This window comes from Dendrobates tinctorius, unplaced genomic scaffold, assembly GCF_039654945.1.
Source record: "Dendrobates tinctorius isolate UK_male_01 unplaced genomic scaffold, ASM3965494v1 ptg000116l, whole genome shotgun sequence".
Taxonomy (NCBI): Eukaryota; Metazoa; Chordata; class Amphibia; order Anura; family Dendrobatidae; genus Dendrobates; species Dendrobates tinctorius.
The window spans coordinates 46,314,412-46,327,269 of record NW_027361784.1 but is presented as its reverse complement, the minus strand read 5'-3'; the positions used below and the strand labels follow the sequence as shown (position 1 = coordinate 46,327,269).

The following is a 12,858-nucleotide window of genomic DNA, read 5'->3' as shown; positions in this document are numbered from 1 at the left end:
AACAGTGATCTATGGAAAGTGAAAGTAGTGAGGAGGGAAAATCGTCCTGTATTCTGGGCCACTCCATGATTACAATACATAACTCATTATCAGTGATTCCTTCCCTCACTGTCCCAGGCTGCTGGCAGTGATGGGGCTCGGTCTGGCAGTGATGGGGCTCGGCTGCTGGCAGCAGTGAGAACAGACTGATGGCCAGTGATGGGGGTCTGCAGCTTCTAATCTGCACAGGGGATGGCAGTCACTGATGTCATCTGTTCTGTGACAAAGCCTCTGCTGTGAGAATGAGACAGCTCTATGTCACTGATGTCTTCACACTGCAGCAGATTTGGTGCAGTGTATGTGTGAAGCTCCACCAGGCTCCCACCAAGCTCCAGTGACCAGCACCACTCACTGCCCACTCATTGGCTGTCAGTAAACTGCACCAGCACTCATCTTTATCATCATTCCAGCATTGGAAAGAACACAGCAGTGATCCTCTTATTTGTGAAAGCAGCACAATCTACATCACATCCACAATGGTAATAGATAGGGCCATTACGTGTTCCATGCCATACTCCTTGTAGATAATTGTATATTGTGTAATGAAAACTATATATAGCTCCTAATGCAAGTCTATAGTAGATATATGTGTATAATATACAGTATATACTGGATGTGGGCCCGATGCTATTGCATCAGGAGGGCAGTGATGTCACGATGGGGTGAGCTCTGTGGAGCTGTCTTTCACCCTGTCCGCTCTCTCTTCTTCCTGTGCTGTCTTCTCCCCTCATGTGTTCTCTCCTTTGTGCTGTCTCCCCCTGTGTGCTCTTTCCCTGTGCTGTCTTCTCTCCACCTTGATGTCTTCTTCCATCTATGCTCTCATCCCTGCAGGGCTGACACTCGAAATTTCAGGGTCCCTTACTGACAACATACTCGGGTCCCCTGGAGATGCCGCCCATCCTCCACTCCAGCTCTGCCTCCATTCCAGCATAATATATATATATTACACATACACAATGTAGATTGTTGCTGGCTGTATACACTATAGAGACTGCTGCAGGCTGTATACACAATAGAGACTGCTGCAGGCTGCATACACAATAGATGGCTGCTGCAGGCTGCATACACAATAGAGACTGCTGCAGGCTGTATACACAATAGATGGCTGCTGCAAGCTGCATACACAATAGATGGCTGCTGCAGGCTGCATACACAATAGACGGCTGCTGCAGGCTGTATACACAATAGATGGCTGCTGCAAGCTGCATACACAATAGATGGCTGCTGCAAGCTGCATACACAATAGATGGCTGCTGCAGGCTGTATACACAATAGATGGCTGCTGCAAGCTGCATACACAATAGATGGCTGCTGCAGGCTGTATACACAATAGAGACTGCTGCAGGCTGTATACACAATAGATGGCTGCTGCAAGCTGCATACACAATAGATGGCTGCTGCAGGCTGCATACACAATAGACGGCTGCTGCATGCTGTATACACAATAGATGGCTGCTGCAGGCTGTATACACAATAGATGGCTGCTGCAGGCTGTATACACAATAGAGACTGCTGCAGGCTGTATACACAATAGATGGCTGCTGCAGGCTGCATACACAATAGACGCCTGCTGCATGCTGTATACACAATAGATGGCTGCTGCAGGCTGTATACACAATAGATGGCTGCTGCAGGCTGTATACACAATAGACGGCTGCTGCAGGCTGCATACACAATAGATGGCTGCTGCAGGCTGTATACACAATAGAGACTGCTGCAGGCTGCATACACAATAGATGGCTGCTGCAGGCTGCATACACAATAGATGGCTGCTGCAGGCTGTATACACAATAGACGGCTGCTGCAGGCTGTATACACAATAGACGGCTGCTGCAGGCTGTATACACAATAGACGGCTGCTGCAGGCTGTATACACAATAGATGGCTGCTGCAGGCTGTATACACTATAGAGACTGCTGCAGGCTGCATACACAATAGATGGCTGCTGCAGGCTGCATACACAATAGACGGCTGCTGCAGGCTGTATACACAATAGACGGCTGCTGCAGGCTGCATACACAATAGATGGCTGCTGCAGGCTGCATACACAATAGATGGCTGCTGCAGGCTGCATACACAATAGATGGCTGCTGCAGGCTGTATACACAATAGACGGCTGCTGCAGGCTGTATACACAATAGATGGCTGCTGCAGGCTGTATACACAATAGATGGCTGCTGCAGGCTGTATACACAATAGATGGCTGCTGCAGGCTGTATACACAATAGATGGCTGCTGCAGGCTGCATACACAGTAGATGGCTGCTGCAGGCTGCATACACAATAGATGGTTGCTGCAGGCTGTATACACAATAGATGGCTGCTGCAGGCTGCATACACAATAGACGGCTGCTGCAGGCTGTATACACAATAGACGGCTGCTGCAGGCTGCATACACAATAGATGGCTGCTGCAGGCTGCATACACAAAAGACGGCTGCTGCAGGCTGTATACACAATAGATGGCTGCTGCAGGCTGTATACACAATAGATGGCTGCTGCAGGCTGTATACACAATAGATGGCTGCTGCAGGCTGTATACACAATAGAGACTGCTGCAGGCTGCATACACAATAGATGGCTGCTGCAGGCTGTATACACAATAGATGGCTGCTGCAGGCTGTATACACAATAGACGGCTGCTGCAGGCTGTATACACAATAGATGGCTGCTGCAGGCTGTATACACTATAGAGACTGCTGCAGGCTGCATACACAATAGATGGCTGCTGCAGGCTGCATACACAATAGACGGCTGCTGCAGGCTGTATACACAATAGACGGCTGCTGCAGGCTGCATACACAATAGATGGCTGCTGCAGGCTGCATACACAATAGATGGCTGCTGCAGGCTGCATACACAATAGATGGCTGCTGCAGGCTGTATACACAATAGATGGCTGCTGCAGGCTGTATACACAATAGATGGCTGCTGCAGGCTGTATACACAATAGATGGCTGCTGCAGGCTGTATACACAATAGATGGCTGCTGCAGGCTGTATACACAATAGATGGCTGCTGCAGGCTGCATACACAATAGATGGCTGCTGCAGGCTGTATACACAATAGATGGCTGCTGCAGGCTGTATACACAATAGATGGCTGCTGCAGGCTGTATACACAATAGATGGCTGCTGCAGGCTGCATACACAATAGATGGCTGCTGCAGGCTGCATACACAATAGATGGCTGCTGCAGGCTGTATACACAATAGATGGCTGCTGCAGGCTGTATACACAATAGATGGCTGCTGCAGGCTGTATACACAATAGATGGCTGCTGCAGGCTGTATACACAATAGATGGCTGCTGCAGGCTGTATACACAATAGATGGCTGCTGCAGGCTGCATACACAATAGATGGCTGCTGCAGGCTGTATACCAAATTGACATGCTCACACATACACTGCACCAAATCTGCTGCTGTGTGAAGACATCAGGGACACAGAGCTGTCTCATTCACACAGCAGAGGCTTTGTCACAGAACAGATTACATCAGTGACTGCCATCCCCTGTGCAGATTAGAAGCTGCAGACCCCCTTCACTGGCCATCACACAGTCTGTTCTCACTGCTGCCAGCAGCCTGGGACAGTGAGGGAAGGAATTACTGATAATGAGTGAGTTATGTATTGTAATCATGGAGTGGCCCAGAATACAGGACGATTTTCCCTCCTCACTAGAGTTTCACTTTCCATAGATCACTGTTCAGTGTGTGTCTGGGGGAGGAGCAGCTGGGTGGTTCTGCTCTCTGCACTGAGGCTGCTAGAGGGGTTCGATTTGTTACTGTGTGGGGAGGGCTTGTTCATGTGGACAGGGTGGGGTTGTTGCTATAGAGGGCAGGTTTTTAGTAGAGTAGGAGGAAACGACCAGTTCTCATTTCAATGCCAGAACACCCCCCCTTCCTTGGACGTTCTGCTCAGAAGCAAGAGAGTGATATCTAGAAAACCCTGCAAACTGGTGACAGAAGGTAAATTACTTATTGTCACCATTCTGCAGCCCAGAGATGTACTGAGATTATGTGAGAAGCCTGGACAACCCCTTTAAACATACCTTTAGTATTCCTCCTGCTCAGGTGCATTCAGTGTCGAGAAAGCTGCGAGCATCTGCTGTGCAAATGTGCATTGTTTTAGGAAAGAACTGCTGCAGTGTAAAGCATGGAGGAGAAATTCAAAACTGGGTGGATTTCAGACTGGGTAGTCGTAGCCCTGTAATTATTAATCCCAGTGTTTTGCTTTCTTGTAGCTTTCGGAGGAGGAGAAGATCCAGCGATACAGTGTTCTCTCCGAGCTTTATGAGCTCATCGGCTTCCACCGAAAATCTGCTTTTTTCAAGAGGGTGGCTGCAATGCAGTGCGTCACCCCTACGATCCAGCAGCAGGCCTGGAAGACTTGCTACAAGCTGCTCCTAGAGACTTTACCCGGCTACAGGTTATCCCTGGACCCGAAAGATTTCAGCAAAGGTAATAGTCACATCCAGAGCTGCACTCAGAATTCTGCTGTCTGAAATGATCTCCCATTTCCAAGCAACTAACCCCTTAGATACCTTGGTCATTTAAGGTGTCCCTTTGTTACACCATGGCTTCATCTCTCCCACCATTGCTTAACAATGGCTCCCACAGCCATCTAAGCACAGCTGCGTAATAGAATGCTTGCGAGTTTGATCGGCACAATATCCTGTAGTATAGATGTCCTGCATGTCTAGTGCGACAAAAAAGAGTAAATGAACTTTTTTATTTAATTATCTTCCAGGCATTGCAAAATTATGTTTTTTTGTAATATGCTTCATTTCCCTTTTCTGCTTTCCAAATACTATGCTGCAGTGTTGTTGCAGTGCCCCGTTTGTGGTCCTTTAAAGCTGCTTTCAACTGCTGCTCAGCATGAATCCATGCACTATGTTGGCACAATCTGTATAGAGGACTTTCTCTGGCCGAGCCACCTCACACCTCTCCACCATAGTACAGGCAGATTGCAGTACTCGATTTTTTTGAGTGTAGTTCAGGATCTCTGCTGAGCAGCAATTGAAAGAAGCTTCTAAAGGAGAACAAACTCTGCATTGAAACTGTACTGCAGCAGAGTACAGCATCCACCTAAGAAACATGATCACTTTTAAGATTCAGTTGCTAAGAACACATTGACAGCAACATTGAACTTTTTCACTTATACACAATGGAGCATGTAAAAAAAATCACTATTTTCCCTTACTTTTAATATTTTGAAATATTTAATTGAAAAGTATTTTTTTATTCTATTATCCCCCATGCATTGCAAACTTTTGTAATCTACTTAATTGCTACACTTTAGTTTCTTCTCTCCATAACACTATTCTGTATTGCTGTTTTAATGCCCTTCAGAAGCTGCTTTTAACTGCTGCTCAGAAAAGTTCTCTACACTTTATTCAAACTCTTTATTTTTGGAATGGCTCTGTCTAATTTTGGGGGTAAGGATCAGAGAGTCTCAGACAGGGAAAGACCATTATACTGACTGATCCAATGCAATGCATGGATTCATGCTGAGCAACAACTGAAAGCTGCTTCTAAAGGAGCATGGACTTGGCATTGAAACAGCAAGGGGTTGTCCAGGTTTGGGGTTCAAGTCTGCAGTCACTCTATGTGACTGCAGACTTGTGAATCCAGGATTCTCCAGTGTCAGGGCCGGGAGCATACATGCGGTCACGTGCCAACTAGACATGCACATCCTTGCACAATACAAGTGAAATGAGCGAAGCCAGATACATCTAGTCTGAATGTGTCCAGAAGTAGGCAAAATGCATGCTTGGGGGTCACTTGACCGCACGCTCCCGGGGCCTGCACTGGATATTCTTGACAGCGTGCAGACTTGAACTCCAAGCCTGGACAACCTATTTAACCTAACCAGTGGGTGTTGTAAAAAAAAATAAATAAAAAAGAAACACCTGTGTTAGAGTTGCTGTTTTTTGTTCATCCTGCCCACGTCTCAAAAAATAAAGGTGGTTAAAAAATATGATGTACCGTTGGCAAGTAGCTTTTTTGCCAAAAAATCAAAGTTATGGCTCTCAAAATATGTAAAATAAAGTTGTTTTTTTTTTTTAAAAAAAAATGTTTGATTATGCTGAATTTTACAGATAAAGAGCAGGTTAATATTGGCAGAAATTTTTTTCTCGACCTTTCGTGCAATGCTCCTCTGGGAAAATAATATGCAAATTGCCTCTTGTAGAATCGCTACTACCAACAGGTGGCGCTATAGAGTTCAAGTCATCTTCCTCTCTGAAGCGGCAATTTGCATATTATTTTCCCAGAGGAGCATTGCACGGCGAATAAGCCTCCTTACCTTGACAAGCCAGAGCGGGTATGTCACTCTCCACAAGGAGAAACCTTACCCCTTAGACCCCAGTCCAGAGCCTCTCAGCTAGGCAAATCAGTTCTCATACTTTACACTGATGAGGGCCAATAGCCCGAAACACTGTGTCTGCAAACTGAGATTCTGATTTGGCTTTTATCCTAAGTCATATTACAAGACTCGTTAAAGGGAATCTGTCACCCTTTTTTTGGCCTTTCAGCTGCCGGCATAGACATCGGGGGCTTATCTACAGCATTCTGTAATGCATTCTGTAATGCTGTAGATAAGCCTCTCATGTAACCTGAAAGAGAAGAAAAACACGTTATATTATACTCACCGAGGTGGGCGTTCCGGTCCGATGGGTGTCGCCGTCCCTTCAGGTGCCTCCCTCCACGCGATGACGTCCTCTTCTCCCGTCTTGTAATGACTCCGGCGCAGGCGCACTGCTCTGTTGAGGGCAGAGCAGAGTACTCCAGTGCGCAGGCATCGGGAGAGGTCTGGCGCCTGCGCACTGCAGAATTGTGCTCTGCCCTCAACAGGGCAGTGTGCCGGAGCCATTACAGGACGGGAGAAGAGGACGTCATCGCATGCAGAAGGGAGGCTCCGAACCGGACCGCAACACCCATCGGACCAGACCGCACACATCCGTGAGTATAATATAACTCGTTTTTCTTCTCTTTCAGGTTACATCGGAGGCTTATCTACAGCATTACAGAATGCATTACAGCTGTAGATAAGCCCCCGATGTCTATGCCGGCAGCTAATAGGGCAAAAAAAAGGGTGACCGATTCCATTTAAAGGGTTGATTATTACTTGTAGGATCGCTACTACCAACAGGTGGCGCTATAGAGTTCAAGTCCTCTTCCTCTCTGAAGAGGCAATTTGCATATTAATTCCCCAATCAGAGGGATTCATCAGGGGAATCTAAAGATCATGCATTAAGTGGGAAAAAATGTCTCTCCAATAAAAAATATAAGGAGTAAAATCCTGCAGTGGCAGGTATACTACTGAGTGTGATCATCTGTGTCATAGAACCTATTTGAGTGGTAGTATACCTGCCACTGCAGGATTTTACTCCTTATATTTTTTATTCGAGAGACATATCTTTTTCCCACTTAATGCATTATCTTATTGAATTAGGACTATCATAGCTATACCCAAATAATAGCACATACAAGGAACAAATACTGCCACACCATGACCAGGTCACATATTACCACAACATAGTGACCGAATGCTACAATACTGATTATTAATAAAAAAACACACACCCATTATCACCATAAGTGCCATTATACACAGGAGCTCTGTATATAGTGTATAGTGTACAGGTAATACAGGGATCACCGGTGACATTATACACAGGAGCTCTGTATATAGTGTACAGGTAATACAGGGATCATCAGTGACATTATACATAGGAGCTCTATATAGTGTACAGGTAATACAGTGATCACCACTGACATTATATACAGGAGCTCTGCATATAGTGTCAGTGTACAGGTAATACAGTGATCATCAGTGACATTATACATAGAAACTCTGTATATAGTGTTGGTGTACAGGTAATACAGTGATCACCAGTGGCATTATACACAGGAGCTCTGTATATAGTATACAGTGTATAGTGTCAGTGTATAGGTAACACACTGACTCACCGGAGATGTTGCTAGTTGAAGTCTTTCATCTTCGCTTTTCATCCTCATCCAGCGCACACCGCCATCACTTCTTCCAGCCAGGACTCGTCTCTGCAAAAAATAGCAGTTATCTAGAGCACATTCCCCAATTTTTTCCCCAACCTCTACACTACGCCAGATGAAGAAGAAAAGCGACCGTGTCACCCTGCACAGTAACACGACATCACCGTTTTTCCACCCCCACACTAAAAACAGTATCCTCAAAACTAATATCCTTTAATTCGTCCCTACAGTAAAAATATCCCACATTCTGGACCCTACGTGTCCTCCCATTTTGCCTTATGTCTCTCCGTACTTCCCCTATGTCTCCATATTAACCCCATAGTCATCCAAAATAGTATAATGTACCCCATAGTCATATATATATCAGTATAATGCACCCCCATAGTAGTATAATGTACTTCATAGTCATATATAGTACAATGCACCGACAAAACAGTATAATGTACCCCCATAGCACTATAATGCACTTCCATAGGAGTATAGTGCCGCAGCCCCATAGGAGTATAGTGCCGCAGCCCCATAGGAGTATAGTGCCGCAGCCCCATAGGAGTATAGTGCCGCAGCCCCATAGGAGTATAGTGCCGCAGCCCCATAGGAGTATAGTGCTGCAGCCCCATAAGCACCACGGGAGACATGGGGCTGCGGCATAGACGCCACGGGAGACATGGGGCTGCGGCATAGACGCCACGGGAGACATGGGGCTGCGGCATAGACGCCACGGGAGACATGGGGCTGCGGCATAGACGCCACGGGAGACATGGGGCTGCGGCATAGACGCCACGGGAGACATGGGGCTGCGGCACAGAGATCAGGAGGAGATGCTGCAAGTACAGTCCCTAGGAATCTGCCCGAGGTCTAGAGAAAAGGTCATCGAGGCCTTGGGCCTGAGGTTCCTCACCCGTGTGTTACATGGTCAATGTCAAATATGAAATATGTAAATGAAAAAAAAAGTTTAGAGATAAAATAGCTAAAAAATTATGTTACCCTTAAGGAGGAGTTCAGGACTAAGATATTTTGGTAGGATAGGACGTAAATATCAGGAACCACCACTGAAAAGCTGTTATCAAGGCAGTGTACGGAGTTGTCACTCTACAGCGCCGTGCACTGGACGTTCCTGGGTAATGCAGCTCACTTCTGTAACTAAAAAGGGGGAGAAAAAAGGTTACAAAAATTGAAAGTAAAATGAGAAGGAATGGGCTTCTTGGCGCGGTAATTTGTTTTCTGCCTGTAGACACCATGTTTTCCATAGAAACCTGGGCACAGATATTTCGGCAGCTTTTCTCCGCTCCCTATAATCTCACTTAGGAGCGTTTAATGTTGTTCTTTTGTCAGCGATATGAAAGCCGCCGCCTCGGTTGCTTTCTCATTTTTTTTCTCTTTTTTTTTTTCTATTTTTATTTTAAAGGCAGAAGTTGCTGAAGTATAAAAGCTTTTATAAATCTGCGTTTAATATTTTAATTTCATTTCGTGGTCGCCGGCAGCAAAGCGCGGCTCCTAATCTGTTTAAGAAGCAAAACAAAAGCAAGAAAAGGGAAAAGAATAGCAAAATCTTCTCTGGTGTGACACTGCCTGAGAGAGAGCGCAGCTCCGGAGAAAATTAATTCTGAGTTATTGGGGTAGAGAAGCCAGATTGATGATAGAATTTATTAAGACGTTCAGCATGGTGGAACTGAGCCAAGGTGCAGGGTACTCCGGGAGTCGTCTCACAAACACGAATTTGGGGAATAAATTGTAATAGATTTTAAATTACCTTTCCTCCTGGCAAAGATGAATTGACTGTGATGGCAGCTAGCAGCCACTAGGTGGAGCTCACAGTTTCCACTGATTTTAATAGGAGCTGTATAATAGATATGTTGAGCTCCCCCTAGTGGTGGCTATAGACAGGATTTTTATCATTGCACAAGCTGCATGACCGACCCTATTCATGCGCGACCCCCAGTGTTCTCCCCAACTTGTCTGACAACAGAATTTTTACTTCCTCCTCTCCAGGTGCTCACCGCGGATGGGCAGCTGTGCAGATGCAGTTATTACATAACTTCGTCTACGCCTCACGGAGGTTGGGCAACCCCGCCCTGTGTGTTCGCCATCTGTCCTTCCTTTTACACACCATGCTGGACTTCTTGTCTGATCAGGGTAAGTGTCGAGCTCACTCCAAAAACTGATTGGTACAGAAGCTATAGCGTCAATAACCAAGGAATCATCACACCGCAAAAAAAGTGGAAAAAAAAGTTCCTGTGTTACTTCTTCACTACTTCTTCACAGAGCAGCATTCACTATTCTGCTGGTGGTGTTACAGGCTGTAACTCAGGATCAGTAACATACTAGTAATGTATGTAGACAGTGACTGCACCAGCAGAATAGTGAGTACAGCTCTGGGGTATAACACAGGATGTAACTCAGGATCAGTAATGTAATGTATGTACACAGTGACTGCACCAGCAGAATAGTGAGTACAGCTCTGGGGTATAACACAGGATGTAACTCAGGATCAGTAATGTAATGTATGTACACAGTGACTGCACCAGCAGAATAGTGAGTGCAGCTCTGGAGTATAATACAGGAGGTAACTCAGGATCATTAATGTAATGTACATACACAGTGACTACACCAGCAGAATAGTGAGTGCAGCTCTGGGATATAATACAGGATGTAACTCAGGATCAGTAATGTAATGTGTGTACACAGTGACTGCACCAGCAGAATAGTGAGTGCAGCTCTGGGATATAATACAGGATGTAACTCAGGATCAGTAATGTAATGTATGTACACAGTGACTGCACCAGTAGAATAGTGAGTACAGCTCTGGGGTATAATACAGGATGTAACTCAGGATCAGTAATGTATGTACACAATGACTGCACCAGCAGAATAGTGAATGCAGCTCTGGGGTATAATACAGGATGTAACTCAGGATCAGTAATGTATGTACACAGTGACTGCACCAGCAGAATAGTGAATGCAGCTCTGGGGTATAATACAGGATGTAACTCAGGATCAGTAATGTAATGTATGTACACAGTGACTGCACCAGCAGAATAGTGAGTGCAGCTCTGGGATATAATACAGGATGTAACTCAGGATCAGTAATGTAATGTATGTACACAGTGACTGCACCAGTAGAATAGTGAGTGCAGCTCTGGAGTATAATACAGGATGTAACTCAGGATCAGTAATGTATGTACACAGTGACTGCACCAGCAGAATAGTGAGTGCAGCTCTGGAGTATAATACAGGATGTAACTCAGGATCAGTAATGTATGTACACAGTGACTGCACCAGCAGAATAGTGAGTGCAGCTCTGGAGTATAATACAGGATGTAACTCAGGATCAGTAATGTATGTACACAGTGACTGCACCAGCAGAATAGTCAGTGCAGCTCTGGGGTATAATACAGGATGTAACTCAGGATCACTAATGTATGTACAGTTGTGGCCAAAAGTATTGACACCCCTGCAATTCTGTCAGATAATACTGAGTTTCTTCCTGAAAATGATTGCAAACACAAATTCTTTGGTGGTGTTATCTTCATTTAATTTGTCTTAAATTAAAAAACACAAAAGAGAATGAAGCAAAAAACAAAACATTGATCATTTCACACAAAACTCCAAAAATGGGCCAGACAAAAGTATTGGCACCCTCAGCCTAATACTTGGTTGCACAACCTTTAGCCAAAATAACTGCGACCAACCGCTTCCGGTAACCATCAATGAGTTTCTTACAATGCTCTGCTGGAATTTTAGACCATTCTTCTTTGGCAAACTGCTTCAGGTCCCTGATATTTGAAGGGTGCCTTCTCCAAACTGCCATTTTTAGATCTCTCCACAGGTGTTCTATGGGATTCAGGTCTGGACTCATTGCTGGCCACCTTAGAAGTCTCCAGTGCTTTCTCTCAAACCATTTTCTAGTGCTTTTTGAAGTGTGTTTTGGTTCATTGTCCTGCTGGAAGACGCATGACCTCTGAGGGAGACCCAGCTTTCTCACACTGGGCCCTACATTATGCTGCAAAATTTGTTGGTAGTCTTCTGACTTCATAATGCCATGCACACGGTCATGCAGTCCAGTGCCAGAGGCAGCAAAGCAACCCCAAAACATCAGGGAACCTCCGCCATGTTTGACTGTAGGGACCGTGTTTTTTTCATTGAATGCCTCTTTATTTCTCCTGTAAACTCTATGTTGATGCCTTTGCCCAAAAAGCTCTACTTTTGTCTCATCTGACCAGAGAACATTCTTCCAAAACGTTTTAGGCTTTTTCAGGTAAGTTTTGGCAAACTCCAGCCTGGCTTTTTCTCCTTCGTCTCATTGGGGGACACAGAGACTGTGGGTGTATGCTTCTGCCGCTAGGAGGCTGACATTAAGTGAAAAAAAGAGGTTAGCTCCTCCTCCACAGTATACACCCTCGCCCCTATTGCGGGCGGAAATCAGTTTTTTGCTTAGTGTCTGATGGAGGCACACGCTCTCTGGGTCTCTCCAGACTATTTTTTTTTTTTATATATTTTTCTCGCTATGAAGAGGAGACAGGGGCGACGGACCCTATTCAAAGGGTCCGATCTCCCCAAAACATCAACGGGCGAGCACGCGCGAGTATCGCCTCCGCGTATCCTTTCCCGCACCGAGGGACATCTCTGGGACTTTTCCCCAGACATCTATTTTTCTTTTTTATTTTCTGAGAAGATAAGACAGGGGCGACGGATCCTATTGAAAGGATCCGATTTCCCCAAACCAACAACGGGCGAGCACGTGTGTGTGTCCCTCCACGTTCCCTCTCCCGCGACGTGGGACATTATGCCAGACTTAGCCCTGTCCATCC

The 12,858-nt window shown here is 45.6% G+C and overlaps 1 protein-coding gene across 4 annotated transcripts in view; it reads left to right on the top strand.

Moving 5' to 3' along the window:
- Positions 1 to 12,858, top strand: part of TRAPPC9 (trafficking protein particle complex subunit 9) — a 691,224-nt gene that overhangs the window by 32,973 nt on the left and 645,393 nt on the right. For all 4 annotated transcript variants that reach the window (XM_073590384.1, XM_073590386.1, XM_073590387.1 and 1 more), the window contains exons 8-9: positions 4,279 to 4,495; positions 10,040 to 10,183. In XM_073590384.1, the coding sequence (XP_073446485.1) occupies positions 4,279 to 4,495; positions 10,040 to 10,183 (361 nt within the window). The remainder of the gene's footprint in view (positions 1 to 4,278; positions 4,496 to 10,039; positions 10,184 to 12,858) is intronic.